Source organism: Oncorhynchus kisutch, linkage group LG10 (assembly GCF_002021735.2).
Source record: "Oncorhynchus kisutch isolate 150728-3 linkage group LG10, Okis_V2, whole genome shotgun sequence".
Taxonomy (NCBI): Eukaryota; Metazoa; Chordata; class Actinopteri; order Salmoniformes; family Salmonidae; genus Oncorhynchus; species Oncorhynchus kisutch.
The window spans coordinates 5,833,188-5,852,945 of NC_034183.2; the positions used below are offsets into that span (position 1 = coordinate 5,833,188).

The window sequence follows — 19,758 nt, forward strand, 5'->3', positions numbered from 1 at the left end:
GCCACGTTCTGTTGCATAATTCAACAGGTGTGTCAATAGCAGGACACCATCTGGAGAAAAGAAAATATATATATATTTTTTAAAAGACCATTTAAAGGCCAAAGGCCATCAAAATAAAAGTAATCTTTCTACTCTTGTGATGTAAGTGTGGAGAAGGTGCGTTAAATCCCTGACTCAACTTTAGCGTTCATACAGACTCAACTCAAAGACAATGTATCCCATTGAGCCCATGTCAGCCATTACCGGGGTGTGTGTGACGGGTCGTTGCGAACATCTCCGTGGTGGTAACGTTAACGGGGGGGGGAAAACATCAGGCACAAGGAAGAGTATAAAAGAGTTGGGAAGAGTCCAAGGAAAGCAATCAATCCCAGCCAGATGTAAAGTGATACGTGGATTTTGCATCCCTCAAACACAGCAAATACTGCTGAAAAAGACAGACCCTCAGGTGGGCGGGGCATGCACGTTGCTATAGAAACATTCTGTATCTAGGCACACAGTTTATAGCAGCAGATAACTAGGTTGGTACCGTAAAGCACTTTGTGAGAGATGTTGCAAAAAGGTCATTATACATTTTTGTTTGTTTGATTGATTGATTGATTAATTTATTGATGGATTGGATTGTAACATACCTGCTTGGAAACAGGATGTAATATTCTCCTGTTCTGTTGGTGCAGTAGCAGATGTGTCAGAGGCACTTGTGGCTCCAGTGGAGTTGGCCCCAGACCCGCTTCGTGGCCCACAGGGATCCAGGCGTCCCTGTAGGCGAGGCAGGTAGGGCATGTAGGCGAGACCCTGGTCTGAGGCCTGGTCATTGAGGGCCAGAACACCCAGTGGAGAGGAGTGGTTCCTCAGGGCCGCAGCCATGGGGGAGGAGCTACCGTACACCATACTGGCGTCCACGAATGAGGTGATGGCGTTCAGTTGCTCCCGGTGATGGTGGGGTGTGGCCCCGGTGAAGGCTTCGCTCCTGACACAGCTGGGCGCCGAGCGGAAGAAAGGCATGCAGCTCTGTATACCAGTACGAGGGTCTGACAGCGGGATCTGGGGAGAGGGGAAGAAATGCAGTACGAGGGTCTGACAGCAGGATCTGGCGAGAGGGGAAGAAAGGCAGTACGAGGGTCTGACAGCGGGATCTGGGGAGAGGGGAAGAAAGGCAGTACGAGGGTCTGACAGCGGGATCTGGGGAGAGGGGAAGGAAGGCAGTACGAGGGTCTGACAGCGGGATCTGGGGAGAAGGGAAGTGTGTGCGTTTCACTGAATAGATTCAGAGCAGGAAAGAATTAGACTGGCCAGAAGTAGCTATTTAAAGCTTCAATCAGCAGTTAAAACCATTTTTAAAAGGGGTCCTCCCAGACCCTGTTTTGGTAAAAAGCTGAGGGATGGGGCAGGAGAAATGTTACCACTCTCAAATTCATAGACAGAGTTATAGATGTAAAGACTGACCATCCATGATATCAACATTATAGTTTTAATCACGTTGGAGGCTATTTACTGTTTGTTTAGGGATGGTTCGAAATTTACAAAATGTGGACCTGGAGGAAAATAGGGGAGGGCTACGCTTTTTCAAATTCACTCAGGGGGCAGGGTTTAGTGTGGTTTTAGGGAGGGCCATGTCATTTGCAATTGATGAATTGTCTATATTTCAGTGATTTAGTTGCTTATTTATTTTTTCACCTTTATTTAACCAGGCAAGTCAGTTAAGAACCAATTCTTATTTTCAATGACGGCCTAGGAACAGTGGGTTAACTGCCTGTTCAGGGGCAGAACGACAGATTTGTACCTTGTCAGCTCGGGGATATGAACTTGCAACCTTTCGGTTACTAGTCCAATGCTCTAACCACTAGGCTACCCTGCCACCTCTACACTCTAACCACTAGGCTACCTGCCACCTCTACACTCTAACCACTAGGCTACCCTGCCTCCACTACACTCTAACCACTAGGCTACCTGCCACCTCTACACTCTAACCACTAGGCTACCCTGCCACCTCTACACTCTAACCACTAGGCTACCTGCCACCTCTACACTCTAACCACTAGGCTACCTGCCACCTCTACACTCTAACCACTAGGCTACCTGCCACCTCTACACTCTAACCACTAGGCTACCCTGCCACCTCTACACTCTAACCACTAGGCTACCTACCACCTCTACACTCTAACCACTAGGCTACCTGCCACCTCTACACTCTAACCACTAGGCTACCTGCCACCTCTACACTCTAACCACTAGGCTACCCTGCCACCTCTACACTCTAACCACTAGGCTACCTGCCACCTCTACACTCTAACCACTAGGCTACCCTGCCACCTCTACACTCTAACCACTAGGCTACCTGCCACCTCTACACTCTAACCACTAGGCTACCTGCCACCTCTACACTCTAACCACTAGGCTACCCTGCCACCTCTACACTCTAACCACTAGGCTACCTGCCACCTCTACACTCTAACCACTAGGCTACCTGCCGCCTCTACACTCTAACCACTAGGCTACCTGCCACCTCTACACTCTAACCACTAGGCTACCTGCCACCTCTACACTCTAACCACTAGGCTACCCTGCCACCTCTACACTCTAACCACTAGGCTACCCTGCCACCTCTACACTCTAACCACTAGGCCACCCTGCCTCCTCTACACTCTAACCACTAGGCTACCTGCCACCTCTACACTCTAACCACTAGGCCACCCTGCCTCCTCTACACTCTAACCACTAGGCTACCTGCCACCTCTACACTCTAACCACTAGGCTACCTGCCACCTCTACACTCTAACCACTAGGCTACCTGCCACCTCTACACTCTAACCACTAGGCTACCTGCCACCTCTACACTCTAACCACTAGGCTACCCTGCCACCTCTACACTCTAACCACTAGGCTACCTGCCACCTCTACACTCTAACCACTAGGCTACCTGCCACCTCTACACTCTAACCACTAGGCTACCCTGCCACCTCTACACTCTAACCACTAGGCTACCTGCCACCTCTACACTCTAACCACTAGGCTACCTGCCGCCTCTACACTCTAACCACTAGGCTACCTGCCACCTCTACACTCTAACCACTAGGCTACCTGCCACCTCTACACTCTAACCACTAGGCTACCCTGCCACCTCTACACTCTAACCACTAGGCTACCCTGCCACCTCTACACTCTAACCACTAGGCCACCCTGCCTCCTCTACACTCTAACCACTAGGCTACCTGCCACCTCTACACTCTAACCACTAGGCCACCCTGCCTCCTCTACACTCTAACCACTAGGCTACCTGCCACCTCTACACTCTAACCACTAGGCTACCTGCCACCTCTACACTCTAACCACTAGGCTACCTGCCACCTCTACACTCTAACCACTAGGCTACCCTGCCACCTCTACACTCTAACCACTAGGCTACCCTGCCACCTCTACACTCTAACCACTAGGCTACCCTGCCACCTCTACACTCTAACCACTAGACTACCTGCCACCTCTACACTCTAACCACTAGGCTACCTGCCACCTCTACACTCTAACCACTAGGCTACCCTGCCACCTCTACACTCTAACCACTAGGCTACCCTGCCACCTCTACACTCTAACCACTAGGCTACCTGCCACCTCTACACTCTAACCACTAGGCTACCTGCCACCTCTACACTCTAACCACTAGGCTACCTGCCACCTCTACACTCTAACCACTAGGCTACCCTGCCACCTCTACACTCTAACCACTAGGCTACCTGCCACCTCTACACTCTAACCACTAGGCTACCTACCACCTCTACACTCTAACCACTAGGCTACCCTGCCACCTCTACACTCTAACCACTAGGCTACCCTGCCACCTCTACACTCTAACCACTAGGCTACCCTGCCACCTCTACACTCTAACCACTAGGCTACCTGCCACCTCTACACTCTAACCACTAGACTACCTGCCACCTCTACACTCTAACCACTAGGCTACCTACCGCCTCTACACTCTAACCACTAGGTTACACTGCCACCTCTACACTCTAACCACTAGGCTACCTGCCACCTCTACACTCTAACCACTAGGCCACCTGCCACCTCTACACTCTAACCACTAGGTTACACTGCCACCTCTACACTCTAACCACTAGGTTACACTGCCACCTCTACACTCTAACCACTAGGCTACCTGCCGCCTCTACACTCTAACCACTAGGCTACCCTGCCACCTCTACACTCTAACCACTAGGCTACCTGCCGCCTCTACACTCTAACCACTAGGTTACACTGCCACCTCTACACTCTAACCACTAGGTTACACTGCCACCTCTACACTCTAACCACTAGGCTACCTGCCGCCTCTACACTCTAACCACTAGGCTACCCTGCCACCTCTACACTCTAACCACTAGGCTACCCTGCCACCTCTACACTCTAACCACTAGGCTACCTGCCGCCTCTACACTCTAACCACTAGGCTACCCTGCCTCCCCGATTATTAGGCTGTATATGGATGTGTTTCCAATGCCGACCCTCATCTTTGATAGTGAAGTGATCTAATTATGTCGCTATCATTTTTGTAATATAGAAGATGTTTTAAACCCAGACAGCTTTTAGGTGAAACACTTGTGACCCACTGAGGCACAGACGTCAATTCAACATCTATTCCACGTTGGTTCAACGTCATTTCATTGAAATGACATGGAAACAACATTGATTCAACCAAGGTGTTGGTGCCACGTTTTTTTTGCGTAGGTAGGTCTACTCAGTCTAGGCCATGCTCAGATTCATAAGGACGTCTCAGATTGAATTAAAACGGGGGGACAGTTTCGTTACATACAAGACACACTGATTTGGCATTGGAGAAATAGGCCTATGAGAAGATGCATAAGCCCCTCTCTGTCCATTATTAGCTGGTAATTAGTGTAGTGAAAAAAGATCCTGCTAGGCTCTCCAGTCATGTAAACTTATGTAGAATTGCATGAAATGCGTTTATAAAAGGCTACTTGCACTCGAACCCACAACCTTCTGGGCCACAGCCCTGCACCTTGTCCATGGTGGTCTGCGAACCCACAACCTTCTGGCCCACAGCCCTGCACCTTGTCCATGGTGGTCTGCGAACCCACAACCTTCTGGCCCACAGCCCTGCACCTTGTCCATGGTAGTCTGCGAACCCACAACCTTCTGGCCCACAGCCCTGCACCTTGTCCATGGTGGTCTGCGAACCCACAACCTTCTGGCCCACAGCCCTGCCCCTTGTCCATGGTGGTCTGCGAACCCACAACCTTCGGGCCCACAGCCCTGCCCCTTGTCCATGGTGGTCTGCGAACCCACAACCTTCTGGCCCACAGCCCTGCACCTTGTCCATGGTGGTCTGCGAACCCACAACCTTCTGGCCCACAGCCCTGCCCCTTGTCCATGGTGGTCTGCGAACCCACAACCTTCTGGCCCACAGCCCTGCCCCTTGTCCATGGTGGTCTGCGAACCCACAACCTTCTGGCCCACGGCCCTGCACCTTGTCCATGGTGGTCTGCGAACCCACAACCTTCTGGCCCACGGCCCTGCACCTTGTCCATGGTGGTCTGCGAACCCACAACCTTCTGGCCCACGGCCCTGCACCTTGTCCATGGTGGTCTGCGAACCCACAACCTTCTGGCCCACGGCCCTGCACCTTGTCCATGGTGGTCTGCGAACCCACAACCTTCTGGCCCACGGCCCTGCACCTTGTCCATGGTGGTCTGCGAACCCACAACCTTCTGGCCCACGGCCCTGCACCTTGTCCATGGTGGTCTGCGAACCCGCAACCTTCTGGCCCACGGCCCTGCACCTTGTCCATGGTGGTCTGCGAACCCACCATCTTCTGGCCCACAGCCCTGCCCCCTGTCCATGGTGGTCTGCGAACCCACAACCTTCGGGCCCACAGCCCTGCCCCCTGTCCATGGTGGTCTGCGAACCCACAACCTTCGGGCCCACAGCCCTGCCCCCTGTCCATGGTGGTCTGCGAACCCACAACCTTCGGGCCCACAGCCCTGCCCCTTGTCCATGGTGGTCTGCGAACCCACAACCTTCGGGCCCACAGCCCTGCCCCCTGTCCATGGTGGTCTGCGAACCCACAACCTTCGGGCCCACAGCCCTGCCCCCTGTCCATGGTGGTCTGCGAACCCACAACCTTCGGGCCCACAGCCCTGCCCCTTGTCCATGGTGGTCTGCGAACCCACAACCTTCGGGCCCACAGCCCTGCCCCTTACATTTACTTTGTTTACAAACATTGGAGTAAAACATGTTTTTTTATTTTGGGTTCTGATGGAGTGGGACAGTTGGACTAAGCTCATAAGGCATTTATAAGTTATATTCTTCAACAATCAATGGGTATAAATCATCTATTCATTTTTAAATGATTGCATTTTTTTGTGTAAATTATGTTAAGACCTCAACTACACTTTCAATAAATTGTGATTGATTTGATTTGACCTGTAGCTCTATAGGGAAGCAGGGAGTGCCTCACCTGTATAGGGAAGCAGGGAGTGTCTCACCTCTATAGGGAAGCAGGGAGTGTCTCACCTGTATAGGGAAGCAGGGAGTGTCTCACCAGTATAGGGAAGCAGGGAGTGTCTCACCTGTATAGGGAAGCAGGGAGTGTCTCACCTGTATAGGGAAGCAGGGAGTGCCTCACCTGTATAGGGAAGCAGGGAGGGCCTCACCTGTATAGGGAAGCAGGGAGTGTCCCGGCTGCATGTGCGGGTACAGTCAGCCCCGGTCCTGAAGGCAGCTGTGCTGGGACTCTGAGGGGTCAGAGCGAAGTCATGGTCGATCCACTGACCCCACTCCACCAGCAGGTGGGACAGAGATGAGTCCAGAGAGATGTTCTCATTGTGCGTGTAGAGAACGTTCTGGGATATCAGGCGCACCTGGAGGGAGGTGGGAGGAGAGGAGGGAGGGGGGAGAGAACAGAGAGGGGGAGGGAGGGGGAGAGAGGAGAGAGGGAGGTGGGAGGAGAGGAGAGAACAGAGAGGGGGAGGGAGGAGAGAGGGGGAGGGAGGAGAGAGGGGCAGGGAGGAGAGAGGGAGAATGGTGAGGTTATTACAGTGAGGAGCAGGGAGGAGAGAGGGAGAAGGGTGAGGTTATTACAGAGAGGGAGAAGGGTGGAGAGAGGGAGAAGGGTGAGGTTATTACAGTGAGGGGCAGGGAGGAGAGAGCGAGAAGGGTGAGGTTATTACAGTGAGGGGCAGGGAGGAGAGAGGGAGAAGGGTGAGGTTATTACAGTGAGGGGCAGGGAGGAGAGAGGGAGAAGGGTGAGGTTATTACAGTGAGGGGCAGGGAGGAGAGAGGGAGAAGGGTGAGGTTATTACAGAGAGGGAGAAGGGTGAGGTTATTACAGTGAGGGGCAGGGAGGAGAGAGGGAGAAGGGTGAGGTTATTACAGTGAGGGGCAGGGAGGAGAGAGGGAGAAGGGTGAGGTTATTACAGTGAGGGGCAGGGAGGGGAGAGGGAGAAGGGTGAGGTTATTACAGTGAGGGAGAAGGGTGAGGTTATTACAGTGAGGGAGAAGGGTGAGGTTATTACAGTGAGTTTGGTTTTACAGCTGATCTGACAGAGTAAAATGACAGAGGAAACATTCCATGTTGAACAGAGGCTTATGATGACTCAGGTCAACAGCAGTGCACTATATAGGGATACTGTAGCCAGAGATAGGATAGGACTCTTACCAGTGCAGGGTGTAGTAGATAGGATAGGACTCTTACCTGGGGCAGGGTGTAGTAGATAGGATAGGACTCTTACCAGTGCAGGGTGTAGTAGATAGGATAGGAATCTTACCTGGGGCAGGATGTAGTAGATAGGATAGGACTCTTACCTGGGGCAGGATGTAGTAGATAGGATAGGACTCTTACCTGGGGCAGGATGTAGTAGATAGGATAGGACTCTTACCTGGGGCAGGGTGTAGTTATAGGATAGGACTCTTACCTGGGGCCGGGTGTAGTAGATAGGATAGGACTCTTACTTGGGACAGGATGTAGTTATAGGACTCTTACCTGGAGCAGGGTGTAGTTATAGGACTCTTACCTGGGGCAGGCTGTAATAGATAGGATAGGACTCTTACCTGGGGCAGGGTGTAGTTATAGGACCCTTAGCGGGGGCAGGGTGTAGTTATAGGACTCTTACCTGGGGCCAGGTGTAGTTATAGGACTCTTACCTGGGGCAGGGTGTAGTTATAGGACTCTTACCTGGGGACAGGGTGTAGTAGATAGGATAGGACTCTTACCTGGGGCAGGATGTAGTAGATAGGATAGGACTCTTACCGGGGGCAGGGTGTAGTTATAGGACCCTTACCTGGGGCAGGGTGTAGTTATAGGATAGAACTCTTACCAGGGGCAGGGTGTAGTTATAGGACTCTTACCGGGGGAAGGTTGTAGTTATCGGACACTTACCTGGGGCAGGGTGTAGTAGATAAGAGTCCTATCCTATCTACCACACCCAGCCCCCGGTAAGAGTCCTATCCTATCTACTACATCCTTCCCCAGGTAAGAGTCCTATCCTATCTACTACATCCTGCCCCAGGTAAGAGTCCTATCCTATCTACTACACCCTGCCCCCGGTAACAGTCCTATCCTATATACTACACCCTGCCCCAGAGTCCTATTCTATCTACCACATGCTACCCTCGGTAAGAGTCCTATCCTACCGGGGGTAGGGTGTGGTAGATAGAATAGGACTCTGGGGCAGGGTGTAGTATATAGGATAGGACTCTTACCTGGGGCAGGATGTAGATAGGATAGGACTCTTACCTGGGGCACGGTGTAGTAGATAGGATAGGACTCTTACCTGGCGCAGGATGTGGTAGATAGGATAGGACTCTTACCTGGGGCTGGGTGTGGTAGATAGGATAGGACTCTTACCTGGGGCAGGGTGTGGTAGATAGGATAGGACTCTTACCTGGGGCAGGATGTAGATAGGATAGGACTCTTACCTGGGGCAGGGTGTAGTAGATAGGATAGGACTCTTACCTGGCACAGGATGTAGATAGGATAGGACTCTTACCTGGGGCTGGGTGTGGTAGATAGGATAGGACTCTTACCTGGGGCAGGGTGTAGTAGATAGGATAGGACTCTTACCTGGGGCAGGATGTAGTATATAGGATAGGACTCTTACCTGGGGCAGGGTGTAGTTATAGGACTCTTACCGGGGGCAAGGTGTAGTTATAGTAGGTGTGTTCAGGGTCCCAGCCCCTAGGGACCCCTCTGATGTCCTCGTACTCTGGGGGGAGCCAGCGGGAGTACGGGGTGTTGGCCGCACCCCACTTAGGGTGCTGTCTGGAGAGGGTTGACAATGTGGGTGACACACACAAACTACAAGTTATGTCAAATCAAACACTCATTTCCTTTTCACACTGTAGTTTCAACCTGAACCCTACTGGCTGGACGTCGTCTTTTCACACTGTAGTTTCAACCTGAACCCTACTGGCTGGACGCCGTCTTTTCACACTGTAGTTTCAACCTGAACCCTACTGGCTGGACGTCGTCTTTTCACACTGTAGTTTCAACCTGAACCCTACTGGCTGGACGTCGTCTTTTCACACTGTAGTTTCAACCTGAACCCTACTGGCTGGACGTCGTCTTTTCACACTGTAGTTTCAACCTGAACCCTACTGGCTGGACGTCGTCTTTTCACACTGTAGTTTCAACCTGAACCCTACTGGCTGGACGTCGTCTTTTCACACTGTAGTTTCAACCTGAACCCTACTGGCTGGACGTCATCTCTTCACACTGTAGTTTCAACCTGAACCCTACTGGCTGGACGTCGTCTTTTCACACTGTAGTTTCAACCTGAACCCTACTGGCTGGACGTCGTCTCTTCACACTGTAGTTTCAACCTGAACCCTACTGGCTGGACGTCGTCTTTTCACACTGTAGTTTCAACCTGAACCCTACTGGCTGGACGTCGTCTTTTCACACTGTAGTTTCAACCTGAACCCTACTGGCTGGACGTCGTCTTTTCACACTGTAGTTTCAACCTGAACCCTACTGGCTGGACGTCGTCTTTTCACACTGTAGTTTCAACCTGAACCCTACTGGCTGGACGTCGTCTTTTCACACTGTAGTTTCAACCTGAACCCTACTGGCTGGACATCATCTCTTCACACTGTAGTTTCAACCTGAACCCTACTGGCTGGACGTCGTCTTTTCACACTGTAGTTTCAACCTGAACCCTACTGGCTGGACGCCGTCTTTTCACACTGTAGTTTCAACCTGAACCCTACTGGCTGGACGTCGTCTTTTCACACTGTAGTTTCAACCTGAACCCTACTGGCTGGACGTCGTCTTTTCACACTGTAGTTTCAACCTGAACCCTACTGGCTGGACGTCGTCTTTTCACACTGTAGTTTCAACCTGAACCCTACTGGCTGGACGTCGTCTTTTCACACTGTAGTTTCAACCTGAACCCTACTGGCTGGACGTCGTCTTTTCACACTGTAGTTTCAACCTGAACCCTACTGGCTGGACGTCGTCTTTTCACACTGTAGTTTCAACCTGAACCCTACTGGCTGGACGTCGTCTTTTCACACTGTAGTTTCAACCTGAACCCTACTGGCTGGACGTCGTCTTTTCACACTGTAGTTTCAACCTGAACCCTACTGGCTGGACGTCGTCTTTTCACACTGTAGTTTCAACCTGAACCCTACTGGCTGGACGTCATCTCTTCACACTGTAGTTTCAACCTGAACCCTACTGGCTGGACGTCGTCTTTTCACACTGTAGTTTCAACCTGAACCCTACTGGCTGGACGTCGTCTCTTCACACTGTAGTTTCAACCTGAACCCTACTGGCTGGACGTCGTCTTTTCACACTGTAGTTTCAACCTGAACCCTACTGGCTGGACGTCGTCTTTTCACACTGTAGTTTCAACCTGAACCCTACTGGCTGGACGTCGTCTTTTCACACTGTAGTTTCAACCTGAACCCTACTGGCTGGACGTCGTCTTTTCACACTGTAGTTTCAACCTGAACCCTACTGGCTGGACGTCGTCTTTTCACACTGTAGTTTCAACCTGAACCCTACTGGCTGGACGTCGTCTTTTCACACTGTAGTTTCAACCTGAACCCTACTGGCTGGACGTCGTCTTTTCACACTGTAGTTTCAACCTGAACCCTACTGGCTGGACGTCGTCTTTTCACACTGTAGTTTCAACCTGAACCCTACTGGCTGGAAGTTGTCAGGCAGACAGAGCGAGAGAAAGAGAGACAAGCAGACAGCCAGAGATCAAATCTAATTGTATTTGTCACATGCCACCGAATACAAGAGGTGAGGACTTTACCGTGAAATACTTACGGGCCCTTTCCAACAATGCAGAGTTAAAAAGTACATTAAAAAAAAACAATATTTGAAACAAAAATACAGAAATAATCACAATAGAATAACAATAACGAGGCTACATACAAGGAGTACCGGCACGGAGTCAATGTGCAGGGGTACTACAGACAAGACAGACAGACAGACCTGTTGTTGCACTCCCCGGTGAATGAACGGCAGACAGACAGACAGACAGACAGCCAGTCTTACAGACAGACAGACAGACAGACAGACCTGTTGTTGCACTCCCCGGTGAATGAACGGCAGACGGACAGACAGACAGTCTTACAGACAGACAGACAGACAGTCTTACAGACAGACAGACAGACAGACAGACAGACAGACAGACAGACAGACAGACAGTCTTACAGACAGACAGACAGACAGACAGACAGACAGACAGACAGACAGACAGACAGACAGCCAGTCTTACAGACAGACAGACAGACAGACAGACAGACCTGTTGTTGCACTCCCCGGTGAATGAACGGCAGACGGACAGACAGACAGTCTTACAGACAGACAGACAGACAGTCTTACAGACAGACAGACAGACAGTCTTACAGACAGACAGACAGACAGACAGACAGACAGACAGACAGACAGACAGACAGACAGTCTTACAGACAGACAGACAGACAGACAGACAGACAGACAGACAGACAGACAGACAGACAGACAGACAGACAGACAGACAGACAGACAGACAGAGACAGACAGACAGTCATACAGAGAAGACAGACAGACAGACAGACAGACAGACCTGTTGTTGCACTCCCCGGTGAATGAACGGCAGACGGACAAACAGACAGTCTTACAGACAGACAGACAGACAGTCTTACAGACAGACAGACAGACAGACAGACAGACAGACAGACAGACAGACAGACAGACAGACAGACAGACAGACAGACAGAGAAGACAGAGAAGACAGAGAAGACAGACAGACAGAGAAGACAGAGAGACAGACCTGTTGTTGCACTCCCCGGTGAATGAACGGTAGCGTTCAGACAGACAGCCAGTCTTACAGAGGGGTCTCTGCATCTCAGAGGAACAGCCTGTAGCCTGCAGTAGAACCTGCATGTCCGCCTCACTCAACGGGTCTGTTGGGGGGGAGAGGTGACAGACAGTCTTACAGAGCGATGACACTACACAAGCGGCCTCTCCTAGCCAAACTAGCCTCGTCCTCATTTTTTTATTTTACCTTTATTTTTAACTTGGCAAGTCAGTTAAGAAGTGGGTTAACTGCCTTGTTCAGGGGAACAGTGGGGTTAACTGCCTTGATCAGGGGAACAGTGGGTTAACTGCCTTGATCAGGGGAACAGTGGGTTAACTGCCTTGATCAGGGGAACAGTGGGTTAACTGCCTTGATCAGGGGAACAGTGGGTTAACTGCCTTGTTCAGGGGAACAGTGGGTTAACTGCCTTGATCAGGGGAACAGTGGGTTAACTGCCTTGATCAGGGGAACAGTGGGTTAACTGCCTTGATCAGGGGAACAGTGGGTTAACTGCCTTGTTCAGGGGAACAGTGGGTTAACTGCCTTGTTCAGGGGAACAGTGGGTTAACTGCCTTGTTCAGGGGAACAGTGGGTTAACTGCCTTGATCAGGGGAACAGTGGGTTAACTGCCTTGATCAGGGGAACTGCCTACTCTAGAAACAGTGGGTTAACTGCCTTGATCAGGGGAACAGTGGGTTAACTGCCTTGTTCAGGGGAACAGTGGGTTAACTGCCTTGTTCAGGGGAACAGTGGGTTAACTGCCTTGATCAGGGGAACTGCCTACTCTAGAAACAGTGGGTTAACTGCCTACTCTAGGAACAGTGGGTTAACTGCCTTGTTCAGGGGAACAGTGGGTTAACTGCCTTGTTCAGGGGAACAGTGGGTTAACTGCCTTATTCAGGGGAACAGTGGGGTTAACTGCCTACTCTAGGAACAGTGGGTTAACTGCCTTGTTCAGGGGAACAGTGGGTTAACTGCCTTGTTCAGGGGAACAGTGGGTTAACTGCCTTGTTCAGGGGAACAGTGGGTTAACTGCCTTGTTCAGGGGAACAGTGGGTTAACTGCCTACTCTAGGAACAGTGCGTTAACTGCCTACTCTAGGAACAGTGGGTTAACTGCCTTGTTCAGGGGAACAGTGGAGTTAACTGCCTTGTTCAGGGGAACAGTGGGTTAACTGCCTTGTTCAGGGGAACAGTGGGTTAACTGCCTTGATCAGGGGAACAGTGGGTTAACTGCCTTGTTCAGGGGAACAGTAACTGCCTACTCTAGGAACAGTGGGTTAACTGCCTACTCTAGGAACAGTGGGTTAACTGCCTTGTTCAGGGGAACAGTGGGTTAACTGCCTTGATCATGGGAACAGTGGGTTAACTGCCTTGATCAGGAGAACAGTGGGTTAACTGCCTTGTTCAGGGGAACAGTAACTGCCTACTCTAGGAACAGTGGGTTAACTGCCTACTCTAGGAACAGTGGGTTAACTGCCTGTTCAGGGGCAGAACGACAGAGTTTTACCTTGTCAGCTCGGGGATTCGAACTTGCAGCCTTTCGGTTACTGGCCCAACGCCACTAGGCTACCTGCCGCCCCCACCCACCCTCATGTGGGTGCTAACAAGCTTAGCAAGTGAGCTAGGTAGTGCTACATATCAACAGCCATTGACAGCCAATCCAGTAGGGGTTGGAAGCTATGGCGAGCTTCGATTGGTCCATCGCTTTGCGTTATTGCAGAGGATTTTCATAAAGTTCAGCTTTCCCCAACTTTAGTCCCGCCCTGTACAGCTCCTTCGCCCAATGCCATCGCTCGCATCGCTCAACGGATCCCCTCGCTTTACTTCCATTGAAAGTGAATGGCTTCCGATGTTTCACTGCGCCATGCCGTTGTATAGAGAACTTGCAAGTCCTCCTCCTTCAACAGGTCTGTTGGGGAACAACTTGAAGCCTGCAGGAGAACCTGCATGTCCTCCTCATTCAACAGGTCTGTTGGGGGAGATTTACACACAACCCAATCCGTACCGCTGACTCAAACCATACTGTGTTTTCTGACATAGTTCCAGCAACTATGGTAACAAGGCCAACACAGCCAGGCTCGGATCAGGTAGGCTCTGTAGTATATGTGTAATGTTATAGTTTAGTACCAGGTAGACAGGACTGGGTCATGGGTTAGACAGTACCAGGTAGACAGGACTGGGTCATGGGTTAGACAGTACCAGGTAGACAGGACTGGGTCATGGGTTAGACAGTACCAGGTAGACAGGACTGGGTCATGGGTTAGACAGTACAAGGTAGACAGGACTGGGTCATGGGTTAGACAGTACCAGGTAGACAGGACTGGGTCATGGGTTAGACAGTACAAGGTAGACAGGACTGGGTCATGGGTTAGACAGTACCAGGTAGACAGGACTGGGTCATGGGTTAGACAGTACCAGGTAGACAGGACTGGGTCATGGGTTAGACAGTACAAGGTAGACAGGACTGGGTCATGGGTTAGACAGTACAAGGTAGACAGGACTGGGTCATGGGTTAGACAGTACCAGGTAGACAGGACTGGGTCATGGGTTAGACAGTACAAGGTAGACAGGACTGGGTCATGGGTTAGACAGTACAAGGTAGACAGGACTGGGTCATGGGTTAGACAGTACCAGGTAGACAGGACTGGGTCATGGGTTAGACAGTACCAGGTAGACAGGAATGGGTCATGGGTTAGACAGTACCAGGTAGACTGGACTGGGTCATGGGTTAGACAGTACCAGGTAGACAGGACTGGGTCATGGGTTAGACAGTACCAGGTAGACAGGACTGGGTCATGGGTTAGACAGTACCAGGTAGACAGGACTGGGTCATGGGTTAGACAGTACAAGGTAGACAGGACTGGGTCATGGGTTAGACAGTACAAGGTAGACAGGACTGGGTCATGGGTTAGACAGTACCAGGTAGACAGGACTGGGTCATGGGTTAGACAGTACAAGGTAGACAGGACTGGGTCATGGGTTAGACAGGACTAGGTCATGGGTTAGACAGTACCAGGTAGACAGGACTGGGTCATGGGTTAGACAGTACCAGGTAGACAGGACTGGGTCATGGGTTAGACAGTACCAGGTAGACAGGACTGGGTCATGGGTTAGACAGTACCAGGTAGACAGGACTGGGTCATGGGTTAGACAGTACCAGGTAGACAGGACTGGGTCATGGGTTAGACAGTACCAGGTAGACAGGACTGGGCCATGGGTTAGACAGTACCAGGTAGGCCGGACTGGGTCATGGGTTAGACAGTACCAGGTAGACAGGACTGGGTCATGGGTTAGACAGTACAAGGTAGACAGGACTGGGTCATGGGTTAGACAGTACAAGGTAGACAGGACTGGGTCATGGGTTAGACAGTACAAGGTAGACAGGACTGGGTCATGGGTTAGGCAGCACCAGGTAGACTGGACATGGCCCATGGGTTAGGGTTAGACAGTACCAGGCAGGCTGGACTGGGTCATGGGTTAGACAGTACAAGGTAGACAGGACTGGGTCATGGGTTAGACAGTACCAGGCAGACTGGGTTAGGGTTAGACAGTACCAGGTAGACTGGACTGGGTCATGTGTTAGGGTTAGACAGTACCAGGTAGACTGGACTGGACCATGGGTTAGGATTAGACAGTACCAGGTAGACTGGACTGGGTCATGTGTTAGACAGTACCAGGCAGGCTGAACTGGGCCATGGTTAAGGTTAGACAGTACAAGGTAGACAGGACTGGGTCATGGGTTAGACAGTACAAGGTAGACAGGACTGGGTCATTGGTCAGACAGTACCAGGTAGGCTAGACTGGGCCATGGATTAGACAGTACCAGGTAGACTGGACTGGGTTAGGGTTAGGCAGTACCAGGTAGACTGGACTGGGTCATGGATTAGACAGTACCAGGTAGACTGAACTGGGTTAGGGTTAGACAGTACCAGGTAGACTGGACTGGGCCATGGATTAGACAGTACCAGGTAGGCTGGACTGGGCCATGGATTAGGATTAGACAGTACCAGGTAGGTTGGACTGGGTCATGGGTTAGACAGTACCAGGTAGACTGGACTGGGTCATGGGTTAGACAGTACCAGGTAAACTGGACTGGACCATGGGTTAGGCAGTACCAGGTAGACTGGACTGGGTCATGGGTTAGACAGTACCAGGTAGACTGGACTGGACCATGGGTTAGACAGTACCAGGTAGACTGGACCATGGGTTAGGCAGTACCAGGTAGACTGGACTGGGCCATGGTACTGGTGTAGACCATCTCTCTGATCAGTTCCACTGTATTGTCCAGCAGCTCAGCTGCGCTGATGTGCCTCCTGGTCTGCGGTCCGATCTGCTTGAACTGAGCCAGGAGGTCGCTGGGTCTCAGAGCACCCTCCGACAGAGATGTCTTCACCCTGGAAGGACAGAGGACAGTACCCATATTATCAGACAGACAGACAGATGAACAGACAGACAGGCAGATTAACAGACAGGCAGATGAACAGACAGACAGGCAGATTAACAGACAGGCAGATGAGCAGACAGACAGGCAGGCGAACAGACATACAGGCAGGCGAACAGACATACAGGCAGATGAACAGACAGGCAGATGAACAGACAGACAGGTAGGCAGATGAACAGATAGACAGGCAGATGAACAGATAGACAGGCAGACAGGCAGATGAACAGACAGGCAGATGAACAGACAGGCAGACGGACAGGCAGATGAACAGACAGACGGGCAGATGAACAGACAGACAGGCAGGCAGATGAACAGACAGACAGGTAGATGAACAGACAGACGGGCAGATGAACAGACAGACGGGCAGATGAACAGACAGGCAGGCAGATGAACAGACAGACGGGCAGATGAACAGACAGACAGGCAGGCAGATGAACACAGACAGGCAGATGAACAGACAGACAGGCAGGCAGATGAACAGACAGACAGGCAGATGAACAGACAGACAGGCAGATGAACAGACAGACGGGCAGATGAACAGACAGACGGGCAGATGAACAGACAGACGGGCAGATGAACAGACAGGCAGGCAGATGAACAGACAGACAGGCAGATGAACAGACAGACAGGCAGATGAACAGACAGACAGGCAGATGAACAGACAGACAGGCAGATGAACAGACAGACGGGCAGATGAACAGACAGACAGGCAGGCAGATGAACAGACAGACAGGCAGATGAACAGACAGGCAGATGAACAGACAGGCAGGCAGATGAACAGACAGGCAGGCAGATGAACAGACAGACAGGCAGGCAGATGAACAGACAGGCAGGCAGATGAACAGACAGACAGATGAACAGACAGACAGGCAGATGAACAGACAGACAGGCAGATGAACAGACAGGCAGGCAGATGAACAGACAGGCAGGCAGATGAACAGACAGACAGGCAGGCAGATGAACAGACAGGCAGGCAGATGAACAGACAGACAGATGAACAGACAGACAGGCAGATGAACAGACAGACGGGCAGGCAGATGAACAGACAGACAGGCAGGCAGATGAACAGACAGATGGGCAGATGAACAGACAGACAGGCAGGCAGATGAACAGACAGACAGGCAGATGAACAGACAGACGGGCAGATGAACAGACAGATGGGCAGATGAACAGACAGACAGGCAGGCAGATGAACAGACAGACAGGTAGATGAACAGACAGACGGGCAGATGAACAGACAGACAGGCAGGCAGATGAACAGACAGACAAGCAGATGAACAGACAGACGGGCAGATGAACAGACAGACAGGCAGGCAGATGAACAGACAGACAGGCAGATGAACAGACAGACGGGCAGATGAACAGACAGACGGGCAGATGAACAGACAGACGGGCAGGCAGATGAACAGACAGACGGGCAGATGAACAGACAGACGGGCAGGCAGATGAACAGACAGACGGGCAGGCAGATGAACAGACAGACAGGCAGATGAACAGACAGACGGGCAGATGAACAGACAGACGGGCAGATGAACAGACAGACGCGCAGATGAACAGACAGACGGGCAGGCAGATGAACAGACAGACAGGTAGATGAACAGACAGACGGGCAGATGAACAGACAGGCAGGCAGATGAACAGACAGGCAGGCAGATGAACAGACAGACGGGCAGATGAACAGACAGACAGGCAGATGAACAGACAGGCAGGCAGATGAACAGACAGACAGGCAGGCAGATGAACAGACAGACAGGCAGATGAACAGACAGGCAGGCAGATGAACAGACAGGCAGGCAGATGAACAGACAGACAGGCAGGCAGATGAACAGACAGGCAGGCAGATGAACAGACAGACAGATGAACAGACAGACAGGCAGATGAACAGGCAGGCAGGCAGATGAACAGACAGGCAGACCCTAATTGGTAAATAGCATTTATCTTTTCATAAACATCAACATGGCTTTTCACAAATAATCTGAGCAATTTACTGACGACAGTCTTCTTCTATTGGCTCACCTCTCCTTGGTGTGGGCGTAAGCAGCATTAGTACGTTCTAAAGCCCTTTTCAGAGCCTCCTCTACCAACGTAGAGGGCAGATAGGGAACCCCTGGAAATGATACAATACAATGAATAACCCAATAGAACTATTTATGCCTTGGAATGAGTCAAGGAGTAGTAGCCCTTTATAAACAGATTAGTTTATTACTCACCCAGAGCGTTGCGTAACAGGCAAGCAGCTGCACTCAACGTGTGCCGGGGTTCGTTCCAATACTCTAACAATGCTAGCAATAGGTACTCCAAAGTGCTGCACCACCTGGTGGCGCGCATGTGTAATTACCTTAATAACCACATCGCCACACTTAAAGTATAGTGAGTGCATATACATTTTAATAAGATACAAAATGTTCCAGAAAACTCTCTCTAAACAGGTTTCCACCCGACCTTTTTTTATGCGCGCAAAGTACCCATTTGGAGTCACACATTGACGTGTGTGGCAGCCAGTTGTGTGGTCATCCCACTACAACTCGTCGGGAAAGCACACGGTCTATTAGCCTACAGAATAAATAAATGATGATGAACTTCACAGGGTGGTGAAAGTCCAAGGTTGTGAGCTTGATGCTCATTTTCAATAAAATATCGAGGGTCTTATTTTGGTGACCTGAGGATCGATGCTTAACAAATACAATTATTTCTTTGCTTTTATCCATAATGTAGACGAGCCGAACCGAACCGCACTAGAGCGAACTGGCCAAGAACCAGCGTGGGAGCGTTTGCTATTTAATGCAACAGTTTCGGTAGTAATAGAGTGGAAAATGCGATTGAAACACATTTTGAATTTTAGATATCGAAACATGAAAAGCATGAAAACTCAAGCAGAACATTTGTTTGTGTGCAATATGTCATCACACAATTACTTTTTAATTTTTAAAATCAGCAACAAGCCCGTTTGGTCCAGTGCGGATTTTTTAAATATTCGAATCTGTCACCATTTGGATGGAAACCTAGCTAATGA

General features: G+C 50.9%; 1 protein-coding gene across 1 annotated transcript in view; it reads right to left on the reverse strand.

Moving 5' to 3' along the window:
• epx (eosinophil peroxidase) overlaps window positions 1–19,073 on the reverse strand; it is a 53,115-nt gene extending 34,042 nt beyond the window's left edge. The window contains exons 1-7 of the mRNA XM_031832833.1: window positions 18,956–19,073; window positions 18,762–18,852; window positions 16,523–16,698; window positions 12,276–12,408; window positions 9,139–9,268; window positions 6,663–6,869; window positions 630–1,041 (exon numbers count right to left, since the gene is read on the reverse strand). Of these exons, the coding sequence (XP_031688693.1) occupies window positions 630–1,041; window positions 6,663–6,869; window positions 9,139–9,268; window positions 12,276–12,408; window positions 16,523–16,698; window positions 18,762–18,852; window positions 18,956–19,073 (1,267 nt within the window). The remainder of the gene's footprint in view (window positions 1–629; window positions 1,042–6,662; window positions 6,870–9,138; window positions 9,269–12,275; window positions 12,409–16,522; window positions 16,699–18,761; window positions 18,853–18,955) is intronic.
• Window positions 19,074–19,758: the final 685 nt, after the last annotated feature.